At 35.8% G+C, this 21789-nt stretch overlaps 1 protein-coding gene across 1 annotated transcript; it reads left to right on the top strand.

The window, feature by feature from the left end:
• Positions 1 to 2589: 2589 nt before the first annotated feature.
• LOC141617279 (uncharacterized) lies at positions 2590 to 5066 on the top strand. The gene is made up of 5 exons (XM_074434463.1): positions 2590 to 3089; positions 3177 to 3493; positions 3579 to 4459; positions 4548 to 4699; positions 4886 to 5066. Exons 1-5 carry the CDS (start codon positions 2590 to 2592, stop codon positions 5064 to 5066), a joined length of 2031 nt encoding a protein of 676 aa, XP_074290564.1.
• Positions 5067 to 21789: the final 16723 nt, after the last annotated feature.

The following is a 21789-nucleotide window of genomic DNA, read 5'->3' as shown; positions in this document are numbered from 1 at the left end:
AATTATTATTGTTAACATAATTCAATCTCAATGGTACACCTAAAATCCCACCATAAAACCTCTTATAAACCTCCTATAAGCAATGTCATAAATTCAACATAACCCCCCATGGAATCCAAATCAACCTAAACACCGAAAAGCCATTAGAGGAAAAAAATCAAGTAAAATGTGATTCAGATTCATATATGAAATATACACTGATCTAATATCTTAACAACGGCATAAATGATACATGTTCTTTCTAGCCAATGATCAGCGAGAATAAAAGATCCAATATTTTTGCTTTCCGAATATATACATGGATATAATAGCTTAATAACGCCAAGTGATTGAGAATTTCATATTTGTATCCATACAAATTTGTAGTATTTTATAGCCGAATTTATTTTCACATGCCTTTGTGTTCTCCTTCTCATAATCATGCTACAAATTTAGCGGCATCCACATTACTTTGCCTTGAGGGAAAAAAATAGATTAAGAGCTTTAAAATTATACTCCCTCTATTTTTTTTATATATGACTTTCTCACATTTCGAGATACTCACTTCTCTCTTCAATATCTCTTAAAATATAAGACTAAATATTATGATATGTATACTCATATGAAAGAGTTTTTCGTAAGTATTTTAATGGTACCATTTTTATATTTTTTGAACAAATATATTTTTGTAAATATTAAAGTCAAAGGCTTAACTCGTAAATGCAAAACGTCATATATAAAAAAGTGGAGGGAGTAGATAGTTTATATACCTTAGCTTCAGGGCCGTCTTGGAGATTTGGGGTCCCCTGTACGAAGATAAAAAACGGGGCCCTATATTTGTGAAAAGCGAAAATTTTCTAAGTTTTATATAAATCTACTCTGTATATTTTATTATTATAAAGTCGATTTAGGATACCAAATAAAATAGGAGTAATAAATTAACGGTGTTGCTCTTTCACATACGCCTTTTACTCTTTCACATACTTTTTTTCATAAAATTTTCATACTCTACCCTTTTCCTAAATCTAAACAAATTAGGTTTTTTATATACCATTCTCCTAAAATTAAAACCTAATCTTCTAAAACTTGAACATGGATTACAATTCTTCAATTAATGAAGTAATACTAATTTATTTAGCAATTATGTTGGTTATTTCTTATTAATTATTTTGATCTAAAATTGGGTTTATAATCAATTATGTGAGTGATTTGTGCGGTGGATTGTGGTGTTCAGAGCAGGTAGTATGGTGGACGACGGCGGTCGGAGCAGGAGTACAGGGTGGTGGTCGGTGGTCGGAGCAGTAAAGGGCGGTGGGGGAGGGCGGGCTTGATGAAGGGCGGTCACGGGGGGTGGTGGTCGGTGGTCGAGACCACGGTCATGGTAGGGCGGTGGTCGGAGTTGCAAGGGTGGGTGAGGGTGGCGGAGTTGCGGGGGAGGGGAATGTCGGAAAGGGAGTGCGGGGAAGGGGAATGTCGTTACTGTTTTTTTTTTTTTTTTTTTTTTTTTTTTTTTTTTTTTTTTTTTCGAAAATCATTATTAGTTTTTTTTTTTTTAGAAATTCATAATTTTGTTTTCTTAATAGTTATTTATTGATTATTTTTATTTTGATCTTTGTGTTAATTAAGTAGATTAATTTACTTCTTTTTATTTATTCGAAATTGTAGGACGGTGATGATTTTGAACATTTTGCAGACGATACGGTACGGTTGAAACTTCGCATGTATAACCTGTCTAGAATTTTATTTTCGTAAAATCATAGTTAGTTTGTTTTTTTTTTGAATAATAATATTTCTTTTTTTATTGATTATTTTTAGTTTTCGTTTGATTTTTTTACTTTTTAAGTAGATTAATTTATTTATGTAGTTTATTTGGAAACTGTAGGACGCGGATGATTTTGAGCATTTTGCCGATGATATGGTTGACACTTCACATGTTTTCATTCTTGATCATACCTTCAAATCATGTGCCGAACTAGTAACAGAAACTAAAAGAATTGGTCTTTTACATAATGTTCATATCCGTTTACAAGTTTATCACGAAGAGCGAAGTGGTGGTTTTGGTGAACAACGACTTTTTGTGATCGATCTAGACCATATCGATCTGATCGAATATAAACGCTTCATCTAGCAAACGTTTAACTGGCACAAAAAGTTGTCTATGTCCATTTAGATTGAAAGGTATTGGGCAACCAGGCGGTGCGTGGAAGTTATCTGTTCTTAATGGGATGCATAATCACAAGCTTGTAGAAAAGGATGAAATTTTAAATCCTAAAGTCAAAGAAATTATTATGAGAATGACTGCAAGTCAAGTTCCCGTGGCGAATATATTGATTGAGTTACGTAACTGAGAATTATAAAGTTACGCAAAAACAAGTATACAATGTACGGGCGGAGAGAAGAAAAGGGTGAGAGGAAATCGCACATCATCGGAACAATTACGAACACTTGCCGATGCTCATGGTTATCTACACTTTCATCAAACGATTCCGGGAAGAAAAAGGTACATCCGAGCTAACGATCTCTTATTCGCTCATCCAGTTCAATAAATCATTGAAACATTATCCATTTGTCCTTATTGCTGATTGTACGTACAACACGAACAAGTATAAGATGCCGCTATTGGAAATTGTTGGTATTACACCAGTAAATAAAAATTTCTCTGTATTTTATGGGTTCCTGGAAAATGAAAGGGGGACGGCATATGATTGGGCGTTTAAGTGTATCAGGGAAGTATTAGATACAGATGAGGAGATAGTTTTTGTGACTGATAAAGAAAAAGCGTTAATGAATGCCATTCAGAAATATTTTCCAAATGCTAGACACTTGCTATGTAGACGTCACATAGAAAAAGACGTGGAGGCTTGGGTAAAGAGAGTAACAAAAAATGGTTCAAGGGGTGAAGCATTCGCAAAAGGGAGATGGAAAAATTTGGTAAATTCTGCAACTGAGGCTGAATATTTGGAAAATGAGAGGATATGTTTCGAAAAATACCGGTTAGTCCCGGGATTGAAAAAATATTTGAAAGAGACATGGCTTGATTTATATAAAGAGAGATTCGTGTCCGCTTGGATTAACAACATCCTACATTTTGGGAATGTTACCACAAACAGGTAATATGTAAATACATTATTATGTTAAATACGCACTATTATTATTATTTGTTTCAATTTTTTAAACTTGCATTGTGTTGTTTACAGAGTTGAGGGTGCGCATGCGTCGCTTAAGCGATTGCTAAAAACGTCCAATGGTGGTTTCGACACAGTTTTTGAAACAATTCATAATTCTGTAAAACTTCAGATTGGAGAAATAGTTAGAGAATTAGGCCGCTCAAGAATTATTCGTCTTCATATTGGCGTGGCTTTGAATGTTTATCAAAGATTGAATTTAAATGTTAGCCACCACGCGATTAATGCTATAGACCTTGCACTACAAAAGGCAGAATGTAATAATTGTGTTAAGAAGGTGACACATGGTCTACCTTGCGCATGCGAGGTTATTAAGCTACTCGACACAGGTATTTGCAAATAATATACAAAAAATTAGTTAATGATACTTGTTACTTGTTATTCGTGATGATAATTGTTGTTTTCTACTTGTAGATGGCTGTATTGAACTAGACTCTATTCACCAATTTTGGAAAACTTTAGATGTCAAGACAGTTGTTGGAGAAGGAGTTGCTGAAAAGGAGGTTGAGGAGGAAAATAGGTTACGCAAACTAGTTGATGAAGTGATAAAGGGTGGTGCACAATCGATGAAAAAAATTTCTGAATACATTGAGAATATGTTGCATCCTCCTAACATTGTTGACCCTGAAGTTAAAAAGACAAGAGGGCGCCCCAAAAAAACCTCGGTTTCAAGAACACCATCACAATGGGAATACGTTGAAAAAGAGTTTCCCACTGAGAGCTATGAAAGAGGGAGATCAACGAACACAGTCGGAAAGGACAAAGAGGTTCCTAAAAAGGGTCGTAAAAGAGGGAGAAGTAATGGTTCGGTCGCAAAGGAGAAAGAGATTCCTACAAAGAGTAGTACACCATTTCAGTGGCAGGAAGATTTATGTGATGTCATGGTAAGTTGGATAACGGACTGGGTGAATGTCATAGGTGATGGAAATTGCGGGTACCGCTGTATTGCTTTAGATATTTATGGCGATGAAAATGAATGGCTAAAGGTAAGACGTGATTTATTGGATGAGCTAGAGAGTAACAAGGAGTTCTATACTGATATTTTTGCGGGTGTGGATAATTTTGTTGCCCTTTGCGATAGGGTTTCTTTTTCGGGGGGACAATGTTTGCGACCATATTGGTTTGACACTGAGTTATTGCTTGTTGCTGCCAATCGTTATAATGCAATTTTTGTGAGTTTGTCACGCCGTCAGAGTATGACTTGTTTACCAACGAAAGCAACAAATGTAGATGAACATGGTCCAAGAAGAATTTTCTCAATGGTCTACCTTCGAGCCGCGGAACATTTTGTATGGGTAAGTTTATGTAATTATTTTTGTATTCTTGAATGTTTTTATAATTGTGTTACACCGTCTTAAAATACTATATTAATGATTTTTGTAGGTACGACTTGGAAGTAGGAGTCCATTACCAAAGGTTTACTCGCTTGGTAATGTTCGATATCTGAATCAGATTCAAGATAGATTAACGCTTTATCAAAAACAAGTTCCAACCAAATCGAACAATGGGACAACAACCATTGAATTAGATGACTTGTAATAGTTTAGTTTAGTACTATCATGTATTATTTTAGAAAAATATTTAGATACTCATTTGTTATTTATATTTATATTTATATTTTCATTTCATATTCACTGTGAAAATATTCAATTTCATTTTACTAATGGGTATTGTTTTCCGTATTTAATTGATTATTTAGATCCTTGAATTTGGGTGCGCAGGGTTGGTAGTCTAATGCTCATATACATGCCAACTGAATTCATACAGACATGGTCCTATGCTCCTGTCACCTCTTATCTCCCTGCACCTACTTGCAGTCGGCAGTTATCGACAGTAGCTTATTTGACTTTTCTTGACTGCAGACTCGACAGTACAAATTTTACGCCACATGCCCAAGTCTGAACGGAGTCTCCTGTCAAACCGACTTCTTCCCTTTCGTACTGCGAGACTACTGCCACATGCCCAAGTCTAATCTAATACATACACCAAAATATCTACATCTTACTATTTTCAGTTCAAACGTTGCTCACAAAACTAGGACCCAGCTGCCACTTTGTAGTGTAGAATCCGTTTAATTTCCGTGTTTTATCTCGTGTCAGAAGAAGAGAGTGCGTGAGTCGTGAAACACAAGATGAGACACGAAAATGGGATACAAGATCTCTTACGAATTACGATGCACAAAATGTTAACCATTTAAAGGAAGTTTGCGAGACGAGTTTTAATGTTGACGGGTTTTGAAACCGAGTAGAGATTAATGATTACGAAATTTACCATCTCTCAATAACAACTGCAAAATGTTACTGTACTTCTTTCTGTAAAAGTCAACTTGGAATCTGGGAACAAAAAAGACGCATGAAACACAAGAGGATTAGAAAAACATGAACACAAAGGCAACTTCCACTTTATTCTAATCCTCCAACTAACATTTATCCTCTCACTACTCTTTACAATTAATTCTCATTATTTTCTATGTTTATTGATTCATCCATGGCTGCCCATTTACTTTCTTCCTCCTCTATTACTTGTAAGTTTCTTATGTTGAGCTTATATTTTTCGATACATTACTCCCTCCGTTTCAGTCAATAGTTTAAGTTTCACTCGCGTAATAAATTAAATGTAAACTATTCACTGGCACAGGTGGAACTTTATAATTTGAATTAATTTGGCTGTATCTTTTGCTGATTGTGTTCAGATTGTCATCCAATATGGAGTTCAGATGATGTTATTGGAATCAATTTTGCATGCATTCTGAACTGTAAACCACCCCTGCACCGACTTCTTCCCTTTCGTACAGATGACTTCTTTAACTCAGAATTTCCCATTTCAGAAACTTCGTGTGTGGTGTCGACTCTCATCCGGACAGTCGTATACAGCTTACAACGTATGGCAAGGACTCTCGTATACAGCTTACATCTACCAATGTAAGCGAAATGATCCCATGTAAATGGTTTTGTTGAGTACTGCTATCTTGGAATTAATATATTTAATGTTTTATAATAATAATAATAATAATAATAATAATAATAATAATGGTGGCGGTGGTCAGAACGACCGTGGGCTGGGGAAGGAGGGTTGTGCGGTGGTAGCCGGACTCGGAATCGCAGGGGGATGGGAGGGGGAGTGCGGCAGTCGCAGGGGGAAGGGAGACCGGTGCAGGGGTGGCTGGCCGAGGTCGGAGCAGGGACTGGTGTCGGCCGAGTGCCGGCGAGATGGTGGTTAATGGAGGTGTGTGGTGGTTAATGGAGATGGGTGAAGGGGATTAGGGAAGGGAGAGAAATAATTGATTTGTTGGGGAAAAGGATGAAGAAATGAGAAGGGTAACCTTGTAAATTACGTATGTGAAAGAGTAAAAGGCGTATGTGAAAAAGCAATACCCTAAATTAAACCCACGTAAAAATATAAAATGTAATTCTCATTTGCGAGGGGCTCTTTTTCGGCACAAATTGTGACGGATCCAAATATAACCATTTTAATGAGAAAATATGACCATAATTTAATAGTTAACATTTTATGAATGATTATTTTTCATCTTAAAGTGGTCACATTTAGGGCCGTCACAATTTGTGACCGTCGCAAGAGAGACGAACTGAATATAAAATTATATTAGTTACTTAATTTTGTGAGCCAAACTGAAAATCGTCTCCCACTATTTTTAGGTCATTACTTAATAGAAATTATTTTAGATTGGGTTGATTTTTTTAGAGGTAAACATATTATGCTCTAATACTTTATAAGTTATAAGGGTGTTATTCGTTAGAAATAAGAATATGGTGGAAAAAATGCAATTATAAGGCCGAACTATTCAGTGCAAGAAAAAAAAAATGGAAAATATATGAGCAAATGAGGAATCGAACCCCTAGAGTGGGAATGGAAAGCAAATGGCAAACCAATGAGACACTATGCATTCAATTGATCTTTTGCGATAGATTGATATGTGTCTAGTAAGTTGGGGTTTTTGGGCTTAAATTTTCGGGGCCGTGTGCAGCCGCACGGGCTGCACGGGCTCAAAGACGGGCCTGCTTAGCTTGTTCATGATGACATTCGGATCATTACCCATCTTAAACCTTCTGATTCTTGAAACAATACATAATATAAACATCAGAATGCATACACTTTATTAACTTCGTAGAAATGAAAATCCATCAAATCCAAAAAATGTGAATAAACTGAACACGGTCGTGCACAATGCTTAATTATTTGTGAAGTTAAAAACACCTCCGTTAATACGAACAACATACATTATATATATATATACATATTAGCAAATCCATACAAAATATACACTTTGTATCATAACCCTTAAAATAATACAAATTACAGTCGTATTTAAATGTAAGATTTTCAAAAAATTAATTTCTGTAAAGTTAGAAATTACCTTCAAATGCTAATAGATAAATCAAGAGTATTTCATAATATGTTGCATAATAAAACTTCCTCAACCAATCATATATTTAACATTCCTATTTTATTTGTAGGAAGGTGTTTAGAAAAGCTTTGGCCTTTAGTCTTCTGTGAACTATTTGTTTTGATATGTTAAGTATAAAAGCAAATCATAATATTTATAAATGGACATTATTAATTTGCTATTATTGGGTAAAGGGAGAGAGATAATATTCTCAAATAAAGATAGATATAAATACAAAGCGGAATAAGAAGTATTGTAACTTGTAAATTAATTTATTATTATTGCATTAATGGAGGATATATATATTACTCTCACATAAAGATAGATATAAATACGAAAGGGAATATGAAGCATTGTAACTTGTAAATTAATTTGGTTTATTATGTAATTAACAATAAACATAATTTTTGTATGATTTTGAAGGGTATTGTACATATTGTAAGATATGTCTTCTTGAATATTTTATAAAGTGCCATGTGGCGGTTAAACATATACCCAAGTTACCCTTTTTATATTATTGTATAGAATTTTAGCTATATTTTCAATTTTCAACTATCAAATAAATTGTTTTCACGAAACAACCTTAATTAATCCAAATCTTAATCATTTCAGAGAAACCTGATTCACCTTTGCGATCAACGATAATTTATTTGGTAAGTCATATGTTAGAACTTTACAATGCCTATTTTTGTGCTACGATTCTACTAAGCGTATGTATAACTATGCATACTTCGACTCGTGTAACATTTTCTATACCTAAATACGAAATGCATGCAAATATTATATTGTTTTCTCTTTTTATCCTATTCTTACTTTCTCTTCATAATGACGTATACTGCAGTTTTTAATGTTAGATGTTGGAATATTTCCACCATTTTCGAGGGATTCAAAGTTGATATCACATAAAGGACGTTTCTCAAATGCTTAAGCCACAGTTTATTTAGTGTCCATTGGAAGTTGACTGAAGTGGTTTTAGGGTTTGTGTTTACGAGGGTGATTCAATAACCTAGTATTACACACTGTTTTCATATTATGAATAGGCTGTATTTGTGTTACTATGGCTAATAAAATTTAGGGTTGGTTATTTCCGTTATTTCTAACTTTAATGCATCATATCCACTTAGCCACTTAGGTGTGTAGTCGTGTACACGATGTACTCTAGGGGTAAATTAGTAATATACTTTCTTATTTTCAACCATTTATTTATTTACTTTTTCAATAACCGTAGCGTAAATCGATAAGAACATTTATCAGATGTTATCTATAAAACCTTATTAAAAGGCTAAGGTAAAATGGCAATTAAAAGCCATGTAGACTATAGACTAAATGCCACATCGGATTATAAAATGCCACCTTGTACTCTTAAAAGTCCACGTTAGCACCTAAACACAAATCAAAGCTCTAAGTCATCTATTATCTTTTACGTTGATTACAATTAATTGAAACTTTGTAGCACTTGAAACTGAAGCAAGCGAAAGGCCAAGAGACTAAGCAATTATGCATGCACTTGTAAGTTGTAACTGAAGATAAAGGTAAAACCAAAAGACTGAAAGCAAGTTTAAGTGATCAGCTCCTCTATTCAATGTCTTATTTATCATAAATTTCTCTATTTACGATTGTGGTCAATTCTTTACCCATCTATCTATCTATTCTATCTATAGAATATTATAAAAAGGCAAACATGAGTATTTTCTGTTTGCCATGTAGCAGCCTCTAATCTCTATAAAATGATCTGTAGTAATCTATCGTAAACAAAAAAAAAAGTAGTAAAAAAAAAAGGCAAATGTGCAATTTATCTCTACAATTTAATTGTTATAGTAATTATAAGTTAAGAAAGACATGAATACTGTACAATAAAGGAGTCATTACTTTTATAAATTCTTTAAACCGTTTGTTAACTATTTTTTTTCCCCTCACCCTTTTCCCTCCTCACTTGACCTAATAACAATAATTTAGGTGTTTGTTTGCCGGTTATAAATACCAACATTAATTCATTTTTATCTTCATACTCAATCTCTCATGGTTCTCAACAATCATCACCTAGCATTATAGAATCTCATTTACATATCACTCTATAGAACTTTATTTTTATTTGATGCTTATTATGTTCGTATTATTCTATATGAGTAGGTCTCCTGAGAGACGGTCTCTTAATAAGCTTTATTGAAAGACCATTGTACAATTTTATGAAAAAATGGTACTAAAGGTAATAAAATAGGTACAAATCATTATTAATGATAAAATGGGTACATTTATTATGTAAATAGGTACGAAATTACTATGTCACAATCAACAATAAAAAGGGTACGAAATATAAATAAAAGGGTACGAAATATTGGTCTCTTAATAATTTAGTGAGAGACCGTCTCTCCCAAGTTTTAGTGATTCTATATATATATATATGATTAATTGGTTTACAATTATAGGAATGCAAAGGCGGATGGAGATCAAGCAAGTGATTTGTTGATCAATGCCACATTGTTAGATAGTACGAGTAAAATTTTATTCTTTTTTTTTGTTAGGGAAAGTATGATTTTATTCTTCAATTTTCCTTTTCATGGTCTTTTAGTGATTTTTGGGTACATGTTTTAGACTTTTAGTGATTGTATTTTCTTATTCTTTTCACAAATTATAGAATAAGACGGTGTCACACGTAAGACGGTCCATTTTGTAAATAAAGTTATTCATTTGTTGCTAATAAACGAGTTATGTGTTTACACAATAAGACCGTCTCATACAACAATTATTGTATTCTTTTGGACTGAAAAACATGTAAGCGACGCATATATATTTCACTACAAGAAAAACTAAAACAGGCGACCGAAATTTGGCGACTGATAAAGGTAGTCGCCAAATTGGCGACTGATTTTCAGATTAGCAATCAAATCGATCGCTAATCATCCGCGACGCTTTTTTTAAAAAGGGAATCAAAAGTGGCGACTGATTTTTTAGATTTGGCGACGGATTAGTGGTAGTCGCCAATTTGGCGACTGAAATTCAGTCGCCAAATTTTTTAATAGAAACAAGTCCCTCCTCTCTCCTACTTTACTCTTTACGAAACAAAAAAAAAGGAAGAGCGACGACAGCAGCGACGAACAACACGACACAACCACACTTCCACCGCCACTTCCACTCTTTTAATTAGGTTAGTTTTTTTTGTTTAATTTCAGTTTAATTAGTTTAATTTATTAGATTAATTTGTAGTTAGTTTGATTAATTTGTGGTTAGTTTGTTAGATTTATTTGTAGTTAGTATATTAGATTAATTTGTAGTTAGATTTAGTTTAATTTGTGTTTGAATTAAAAGGGAATGATTAAGGGGGTTTGTGTTTAGGTTTAGGGTTATGGGTGGGGGTTGATGGGCCGTGGGTGGGGGTTGGTCGGCCGTGGGTGGGCCGTGGTGGGCCGTGGATGGGGGTGGGTTGTGGGGTGGCCTTGGGTGGATCGTGGGTGGTGTTTGGTGTTGGGTAGCTAAGTGAAACCGTCTCATTATCATTAGTATTAAGCTAAGTGGAACCGTCTTAATTAATATTATTATTATTATTATTATTATTATTATTATTATTATTATTATTATTATTATTATTATTATTATTATTATTATTATTATTATTATTACTAAGTTAAGTGAAACCGTCTTATTATTATTAATATTAAGCTAAGTAAAACCGTCTTTTGCATTAATGGAATTAGCTAAGTGGAACCGTCTTTTGGATTAAGAGAAATTAGCTATTAGCTAAGTGGAACCTTCTTTAGGACTTGATTTTGATAAATTTAGTTTCATAATTCATGTTATTGATGAATTGAGGTTGAATAACCCTGTTTTTTTGTTTTTCTTTTCTCCTTTCAGGGGTCTCACCTCGCTGCTGAGCACCACCGTCCGCGGTAGCTGTTGCTTCTTGTTTTCTTTTCATTTTTGCTTTTACTTGATTAGGTAACCTCCTCTTACCAGTTACCTTTTAAATTTACTAATTTTAGTTCAAATTATGCTACGGACTTTAGGATAGAAACCTTTATTATGTGGTTGAATTATGCTATTGATTGACTTAATTAATTTAGTACCAAGTGTGTTGTTGTTTATCTTAAACTTTAAATTAGTGTTAGTTTGATTTGATGTTGACTTAGTACCCGTTCAAGAATTACTCCTTAGGAGTAATTCTTGAATAGTCCCCATTTTGGGACTGTCTTTGTACGTTTCAAGTCATTTAGGTAGTAAACACGTACTTGTGATTTATTAATGAGGAATGAGTTTGGTGGCGATCCCTTTAATGTTCTCCGAATACATGTATATGTGGAGTAATTAGATATTCTACATTGATGTGTATTTTGAGAACTGAAGGGAATTGCTGCCAAATTTTTTCTTCATTAATAAATTACAAGTGTGTTTGCTAGTGACTTGAAACGTACATTGACGGGTTTAGGTTGGAGTGATAAGGACCCCATTCGAAGATGGATTACTTATTGACAATATTTATATATTGTTTTCATATGTTTATTATATAATGTGGAGTATAATGTTTAAATTTTGTATGTAATATTATTGTTATTTTTTAAAAATGTTTAAATTATTGTGGGGTCTTATTTAGATTAAAATGAAGATATTGGAACGTTCATGGATGTATGAAGGAAGATTAGACCATTCCAATAAGAAAAGACGTCCTACCGCTAGATTTATAAAGGGTGTTAGCGAGTTTATTGAATTTGCTAAACAACAAGATGAATATGACTTGGTAGACAAAAAACTTAGGTGTCCTTGTGCCAAATGCAAAAACCTGAAATACTAGCTTGACATTGTAGTAGAAGAACATCTCATTATAAACGGGTTTAAGCCAAATTATTACAATTGGATTTCACATGGAGAAGCATATTCTCCAATTCATGAACAAGCTCACACCCAACAAATACAAAATGATGAGAACCCATATAGAGAGATGGTTGTTGATGCTATGGATTCCACTATTTTTAATAGTGATGACCTTACAACCATTTCTGAAGAACAACCGCCACACCCACAAGCAAAAGCCTTTCTTGACATGTTAAAAGCCTCAGAAAAACCCTTGTATGAAGGAAGCAGAATGACATTGTTACAAGCCGCTTCTAGGCTAGTTAAATTGAAATGTGAGTTTAATATGCCATTTCTTGCTGTTGATGGCATTGCCTCGTTCCTTGAGGAATCTTTCCCCGATGATAATATCATGACCCGAAGTTTATACACTACCAAAAAAGTAGTTAAAGGTCTTCAGTTACCGCATGAAAAGATTGATGCATGTCCTGAAGGATGTATGCTATTTTGGAAAGATGATGCTTTGCTTGACAAATGCAAAGATTGCGGGGCCAATAGATATGAGACAAGTGAAGGAGATACATTTTTGGTGTTGAAAAAAGGCAAGGGTAGTAAGAGGGCCAAAAAGAGTAAGAGACCAATAGCATGTAACCAATTGTTTTACTTTCCTCTCGCACCAAGACTTCAAAGAATCTATGCCACCAAAAACATTTCCGAACAAATGAGATGGCACAAAGAAAACCCACGTGCTCCGGGGAAGATGAGTCATCCTAGTGATGGGGAAGAATGGAAACGATTTGATCAGATGTATCCTGAATTTGCCAAGGAACCCCGCAATGTACGACTTAGATTGTGTACGGATGGATTTGATCCTTTCGGTAATTTTGGGAGGAAGTATTCTTGTTGGCCCGTTATGGTCACACCATACAACTTACCACCTTGGTTATGTATGAAAAGACCATTTATCTTCTTGTCACTTATTGTTCCCGGACCAAAAAGCGCGAAACGTAATTTGGATGTTTATTTATAACCATTAGTGGAGGAGTTGAAATATTTGTGGGAAGTTGGGGTGGAAACTTATGATGTGTCTAAAAAACAAAATTTTCAACTTAAAGCTTCCCTTTTGTGGACAATAAATGATTTTCCTGCCTATGGTATGCTATCTGGGTGGTCTACACAAGGACAAAAAGCATGTCCTTGTTGCATGGGGGAAAGTAAAGCATTTTGGCTTCCCAATAGCAAGAAAATAAGCTGGTTTGATTGTCATAGATGCTTCTTACGAGAGGGAAATCCACATAGGAGGAACAAGAAAGCTTTCAGAAAAGATAAAGAGGTGCTTGATGCCCCTCCGAAACGAGTGCATGGGGATGAGATATGGAAGATGGTATGTGATTTACCATCCCCTGTTGATGGTACCGAAGAAGAATTTAAAGAATTGAAAAAGCAGAAAAACGGTTGGTTTAAAAGAAGCATTCTTTGGGGTCTTCCTTATTGGAAGACAATGTTGATAGGACATAATTTGGGTGTAATGCACATAGAAAAGAATTTCTTTGAGCAACTAATTGACATGATCATGGATGTAGAAGGTGAAAAATGTAATAGAATTGCTTCTAGAAAAGATTTGCAGAAATTTTGTGATCGTCCCAAATTACACATTCGCGGCGACGGGTCTAAGCCAACATCCATTTTCACTCTCGACAAAGCTAAGAGAAAGGTATTGCTTGAGTGGTTACAAAATTTGAAGTTTCCTGATGGGTATGCATCAGATTTTAGTCGATGTGTTGATCTTAAGAAGCTGAAGTTGCAAGGCTTGAAAAGTCATGATTGTCATGTATTCATGGAGCGATTATTACCCGTTGCTTTGAAACACCTCGTGCCGACAAACGTTTGGAATGCAGTTGTTGAGATTAGTCAATTCTTCCGAGATTTATGTGCCTCTTCAATATGTGTTGATGACATGATTCCTCTGGAAGAGCAAATACCACAGATATTGTGTAAGCTTGAAATGATCTTTCCTCCTGTATTTTTTAATTCCATGGAGCATCTACCGGTTCATTTGCCATATGAAGCCAAAGTTGGGGGACCCGTCCAATATAGGTGGATGTATCCATTTGAAAGGTAATTAAGATAATCTAGCTACTTTTAAATTAAAATTAATAATAATAACTAATCTATTTATTATATGTTAACTTTATTATTAATAAAACTCATCATTAACTTTTATAGGTTTCGTAATCATTTGAAGAAAAAAATTGGTAATAAAGCTAGGGTGGAAGGTTCTATATGCAATGCTTATTTAACGGAAGAGATTGCAAACTTTTGTTCTCTTTACTTTGAAAAACATATAGAAACCAAAGCAAAAAACTTGAATGTTGAGAAACCGGATGAAATAGACGGAAGTTTACCCGAATTTTTTCAAACTCAAGATGATGAAGGGTGTTCATCAAAGGGGCAAACAAGATATTTGGATGATAAGGAGTATAATCGTGCCCACCTTTACGTGCTATCTAATTGTGACCTCTTGGAGTCATACGAAACACAGTTTGTTAATGATTTCATTGAGAGGAATCCTAATATAAGTAAGGATGATGTTTGGGACAAACATGAGGACCAATTTCAACATGGTTTTGAAACATGTAATTGAGTTGAATATTCAAGATGATTTGATAAGAGGTTTGGCTTTTGGTCCTTCAAAAATGGTAAGAATGTGGAATCGATACTCGGTTAATGGGTTTAATTTCCAAACATTCAACCACGGTAAAGGTAAGGCTAGGTGCAATTGGGGGGTTACTATTTCTTCTCTTGATGACAACGAATACTATGGTATAGTTGAAGATATCTTTGAAATTAGTTATAATGGACGTGAGCGAGCTTATAAAACTGTCTTATTCAAGGTTGACTTGGAAGGATAATTACGTATTTGGAATGAGAGTACATGAACAATACAAGCTTGTAGAAGTGAATCGTACTAGAACATACTCTAAGTATGATCCATTTATACTTGCACATCAGGCTCATCAAGTGTATTTTGCTACTTATCCAAGCACAACAAATGATAGAAATCAAAATGCGTGGTGTGCAATCTTTAAGACAAAGGCACGGTCACAAGTTGATACAACTTTTTTCCAAGAAGAAAACGTTTCAAATGAAACACTTTTGTCTCCACCCGATGAAATCAACTATGAGCATGAGAATAAAGATGGTGAAGACATGGAAGAGGAAGAATATTATGATGTGGAAGAGAGACTGCCGGGGGAGGATGAGGAGGAGGAGGAGGAGGAGGAGGAGGAGGAGAGGAGGGAAGAATAGGAGGAGAGGAGGGGGGAAGAGGAGGTGAGGAGGAGAAGGGAGGAGGAGAAAAAGAGGAGGAGAGACGAGGGGTTTGGAGATGAAGATGATTATGATGATGATGATGATGATGACGATGATGAGGATGAGGATGAGGATGAGGACGACGACGATGATGAGTATGATTAAATTGGTATAATTTTATATTCCTCAAGAGTAAATAATTAAAATTTAGAAGTCCGTATAATTTTCATTTATCATTATTTGTGTTAATTTTTATTTGTATTATCGCGATGGCTGGAGCGGTCGAGGTAGGAAGCGTGGAGGCGGCTCGGGTTACGGGCAGTACGCGTGAGGAGGAGGAGGAGTTTGTGCGTGAGGATCCGATGCAGACAGACGGTGACGGTGACGGTGACGAGGATCAGGCTGACGCTACCGACGAGGCAGTACAGGTGCAGATACGGTACACTTCGGATCATCGGATGATACTTGAGCCGATGGGATTATGGTAAGTCTTATTCTTTATTAGTCTACTACTATTATTATTATTTTTTTTTGTAAAATAATAATTGTTTCTAATTTTACATGTTGAAAATAAATGCAGGTTTATGGACGATTGCGTGATACGAGGTGTAACAAAAAGCACGAAGACTAATTTCGTGGGTCCAATTCCTACATCGTGGATACAAGCTTCTAATGCACAAAAAGAGGCGTGGTTCAATAACTTTCGGGTATATATTTTTCGTAGTTCTTTGTTTTAGAAACCAAATAATTAATTTTGATAAATTTTTTAAGAACCAAGTTAGACTTTTATTTTATACTGATATGAAATTTTGTCGCCTTTTTTTTTTGTAGCAATCATTTGCTTGGGAACCGTCTCAAGAACAGAATTTCCGTAACAGGTACAACGAAGTCGGTACTCGATGATATCGGGACGTGATCTGGAAGACGGTCTAGCTACCATACATACATTCCAACCAACAATATCCGTCACAGCCGAGGGCTTACAAATGTTATGGTAAAGTGAGGCAACAGGTAAGGAACGGCAAAATGATTATGGGATATGTGGAGGTAAAGCGTCAAGCTAGCACCTAAACAAGACCATATAATAACATCCAATTCTCAGCTGATTAGAAATCTAACACAAGTCCCTTCTTTGGCACAAAACTCACTAACCAATACACAATCTCCTCAAAAAGATATAAATAAAAACGGAGGAGTAAGACCGTCACAAACTTCCCTTTTTTAATACGGTCTATAATTTTCATTTTCCAATTTTCATTTTCTTTTCATTTTCTTTCTTTCTTCTGAACTCACGTTTCTTTCTCTTTTTTTTTCATTTCATTTTTTTCCTTTTTCATGCTTTTCTCATTTCCTGCCCACGTTTCTTTCTTTTCTACCAACTCCATATGAATAGGAACAAACCAACTCGCAACAATGAGATATATACCACAAAACGTACACTAAACTAGCTTGACTGGCAGGCTTAATTTGGGTGTAGTTAATGGGTCAAAAGGCTAAGTGTGGCTAATGTGGAGTTAAAAGGGTGAAAATGAAAGAAAGGGGGAAATTTGCAAGCACCTCCCTGCGTGTGACACCGACCACAAACCCGAATGTATGCAAGCAAAAAGCAATCGAATTTCATAAAAGTGCAAATTGATGAACATGTTATGCAAGGAGTACTACTCTCGAATTCCTACATGAACTGGTCATGAATAATACCAGTTATACGGCTCTAATAACTTAGAAATTTTCAAGTAGTTTGCCAATTTTTAAGGTCAAGTCTATCTGATCAACTGTATTTTTGACATTAACTCGTAGACTATGCGCATGACTAAGCTAATAACTGCCAATTAGCTGCAATGCTTAAGTGAAATGACAAGTTAAAGTGCAAAATCATTACGGAAATCTACCGTTCCGACTCAACCTATATGCAAAATGAAACGTGAATTTTTTTGAATTTTCTATTTTTTTGTGATTTTTTTATATTTTTTTGAAATAAAGTACAAATGCAAGCAGAAAAATAAATGTGAATGCAGAACAAATGCAAATGCAGACTCAAAGAATGCAATACGTATACCCTACCCAAACCAAAACGGACAACGCCCTCGTTGTCCTCCAGCATACACCAGCAGTATATATAGGGGAATGGGATAAAACAACCAATGAATGAATACAATAAATAAATAAGGAGATGAAAATAAAAAAAAGGCAGAAATACATACAAAATATACGAACTTCCCCAAACCAGCCAGAAAACTGGGGAAGTGAGTAGACCAGCAGCTACTTGTCGACAACCTCCTCCTCCTCCTCTATTACCACGTAGTCAGGATCCCCCTCCTGCTCCCGTCTCCTACCCTCCTCAGCTCGGGCTCTCTCCTCCTGCTCAGCTGTGTCTGCCTCGCTCTCTGGCTGCGGGTACCCCTCCGTCGGGTACCGGTAGAAAGAAGGGTGTGGCCAGCCATCTAGAACGGGACGTCCTCTCCTCATGTGATACTCGTACAAAGAAAACAAGGCAAATGCCTGGTCCCGCTCTATACGAGCCACAGGACTACACATCTCAAGTAACAAACCGTCACGACGCCCTTGGTCCATGACCTCAGGCGCCACAAAAGGAGTAGGAGGAATAAAATTAACCGGAAAGACCGGCTGTGTCACAGGAGGAGTAGGGATAGGGGTCGGTGTAGGCATGAGCGTGGAATTCTACCTTGCCTGAGTCGGTGTGGACCCCTCTCTAATGTCAGGTCGCTTCCGCTTCTTAGAAGCGGAAGCAAAAAGTGGAAGGTGGTAAGAAGGTAGAGGTGGAGGCAACCCACCCGTCACAGTGGACAAGGTATAAGACGGGGTAGGTCAGGAAAGGGAAGGGTCACGGACCTGGAACTACAAATCTTCCTGGTCCGCTGGTCGGTCGCTTTCTTAGCTTAGAATTCGGTTACTTGTCATTAGGAGTACCTAGACAAAAACAATATTTATAATCTTCACAAACAACTCTACTAATAGTAAAGAGGCAAGTAAAGGTCGGATCCCAAGGGACGGGTATTGATGTAGGATTTTCGAGTGCAAGTAGTGGTGTCTAAGGGTGTCACAATTTGGGTTGAGATAAGAAGATCAATAAACTAAATAACAATAAAAGTAAACAAGCAAGATGATTAAAAAGAGGTGTAAACAATTGATTAAAAGCACTAGGATGTCATGGGTTCATAGGGGATTCATGGGAATTGATCATACAAACATATTCTCAAATTATAAGCAAGCAATTATTATTGTGATACGATCGAGTTGGTTTATATCTTACAATCCTAGGAAGGTTTGGGTCTCGGAGCCAAATCGATTAGATTATACAACAACTACAAGTTGACTTAATCCTCCCTACTCAACTATATGTATGATCTGATGAGACTCGAGTTGGTTTATGTTTTACAAGTCTCATTGAAAAGGTAAGTGATGGGTAAAAAATGCAAGGATTCATAGGCTCGCATTTCATGAAACATAACATGTGCATAAGTTGAGATCACAACAAGCAAGCAAATAAATTATGTGAACATATTAGATTAAGCATGAATCATCCTCCATGTTGGTTTCCCCTAATTCCCCATTAACCCTAGTTAAGGAAACTACTCACTCATTATCAAGTTTAACATGTTAACAAGGTTGTCAATCATATCAACAAAGCAAAACATGATGAATAAGTAAAGATGATTAACAATAATTAAAAAGGGATTAAGAGAATTATACCTAATGATGATTCCAAAATAATAAGCAAAGAATAATAGAAGTACTTGATGGATGATTGGAAGGTTGTCAATCCTCCAAATAAACCCAAATAATCTTCAATTACCCAAAATAATGGATGAACAATAGAGAAATTAAGGAAATGAGATTTGTATTAATACTTGATTAAAAGTTGATTACAAGATTAAAGAGAGATTAGAATAATATAGACTACACTAAAGATTGATAAGAAGAACATGATAATCTAATTAGTATAATGGGGTATTTATAATGGGGATTAGGTGCACAAATTAGGGTTACTAAGGGCTTAAATGACGATTAAGTCCTTAAGAAAAGTTGAGGAAATGCTCCTCTCGAAGAAAGATGCGAGTCTCCTTTTTACTAGTCTTTCGAAAATATGCGCATCCCGAGTAGAACAAGAAGAAGCCGGGCTGCACTGGAGAACAATCCGAGCGTCCAAAAGGTCGGGACGAGCGGATTGTGCAAGCGGTGGACGAGCGGCCAGGCAGGTGGGACGCTCGGATTGTGACTCTTGGACAAGCGTCCAGATGCTGGGACGAGCGGATTCCAGTCCAGTGAGCTTTTTCTTCTTTCCTTCTTATTCCAACAATCCCCCGAGATCTTGTTGGAGATGCAAGGATCTTCTTCATCATTGCCAATATACTACATTATTTACAAAGGTCTTCTAGTCTTGTCTTCACTTTGATGCTTGGTCATTAGATTCGATCAATTTAGCTCTATTTTGCCATGAAAATGCAAGGTTTGCACTCCTCTCCTACCAAGGAAACAAAACCTCAAAAAATATGCAAAACAAAGGACTAAAGATAGTAAATAACCCAAGTATACACTAAAAAGCATCGGAACAAGGCTAATTCGGGGACTAAATATGCTCAAATATTGGTCACATCAAATATCCCAAACCGAACCTTTGCTCGTTCCGAGTAAAGAGGTGACAAAACTAGGACCCTTATTTAAACTAACCTACTAATATAGCCGATATGAGACAATTAGCGGGTCTCACTCCGCCCCTTCAACTCACAACAAGACAACCATGAGGTTGGATGCCTTCTTGCAAGGCAAGGTGGGTCTTGCCAAAAGGTCGACACATCCAATCATTAAAGCACACAAAATCAAGTAATGGATGCATCTACAAAAGGAATAGCCACTTTCCTCATCTAAGTGGCGGAAATTATCTAAAGGGGAAGCAATTCAAGGGTACATACTCCTTCATAGATATGGTTTCTTCAAACTACTAAGCCTAGAAGGATACCAATAAATCACCTCCAAATTGTGTCTAGCTAGGGTACCTTTGTCCTCAATCGTTAAATGCTTTTGTCAAGAATAAACTCCCTATGGTGTTAGAAATACTGGAGGATCGCGGAATTCCGTCTCTTGCATGACAAGAAGAAGGGTCATCCCCTCTCTACCATGCACAAAAATGATATGATGGATAAAGGGATCAATAGGATTTGAGTTTCATTTGGGAGTTTGCTTTTGTTGTTGTTTTTCCTCCCAATTTCTTGTGGCATATAACATTTGAGAACACTTTCTTTTTGCCATTTCTTTTGATGTTTGGCATTTCAATACTTGACAACTTTCAACTTTTTGCATTTTCTTTTGAACATTTTCAAAGTCACCCCAATTAGTAACGAGGGTGCCTTATATTTGAAGCATAGAAGTTTTTATTTTTGTTACTCCTCTTTTCTTTTGATGCAATTTGCAAACTTTTTAACTTTTCATTTCATTTCTTGAACTCAAATTTTTGAACAATTTTTGTGCCCATTCCCTTTGATGACAAAATGTGGTAGAACATGGATGATGGTTGCATGGTTTCAAGGGTCACCTTGGAATAAACGGTAGCCAAGGAGTTATCACACCACAAGGTACTCTTGACTAGGCCTTAATCCATGGGTCAAAGGATACTAGCATGACACATCCCAGGGTATTTTACAAGTATTCTAACAAGCAAAGTCTTAAGAACAACAAGCATCTACTAGGGCCTATATACACTAGTCAAGCTTCCCAAGTAGACGGTTTCGCAAAATTTTTTCTAACATGCAAATTATATGCCATGATGCAACTAACATTTATACAACCTAATGCATATGGTTCTACCAACTAGTATGCCAAATAATCTAAATGCAAGTCCTAGATTCACATTGCTTATACCGCATCAATCAAAATAAAGCCACATAGTCATTAACATAGAGAGGAAAAAGGAGATTGGAAAGATCATACCATGCGGTCTTCAATATCCTCATGTCTCAGATGTGGCGTAGTCGATCAATGTCAACAAGGATAAACAAACACAATATATACAAAACAATATATATACAAGACTACACTACAAAGGGAAATGATCTTGTTTTTGGTTTTTTCAATTTTTCAAAATTTTATGGTTTTTGATTTTATGAAATA

The sequence above is a fragment of the Silene latifolia genome, chromosome X (assembly GCF_048544455.1).
Source record: "Silene latifolia isolate original U9 population chromosome X, ASM4854445v1, whole genome shotgun sequence".
Taxonomy (NCBI): domain Eukaryota; kingdom Viridiplantae; phylum Streptophyta; class Magnoliopsida; order Caryophyllales; family Caryophyllaceae; genus Silene; species Silene latifolia.
Note: the sequence above shows the minus strand (reverse complement) of the source record. Positions and strands in the feature narration are given on the sequence as shown.

Coding starts and splice junctions, on each gene's coding strand:
- LOC141617279 (XM_074434463.1), top strand. CDS start 2,590: ATGCCGCTATTGGAAATTGTTGGTATTACACCAGTAAATAAAAATTTC. Junction 3,090..3,176: donor GGGAATGTTACCACAAACAG/GTAATATGTAAA, acceptor TGTTGTTTACAG/AGTTGAGGGTGCGCATGCGT. Junction 4,700..4,885: donor ACCATTGAATTAGATGACTT/GTAATAGTTTAG, acceptor TTGGGTGCGCAG/GGTTGGTAGTCTAATGCTCA.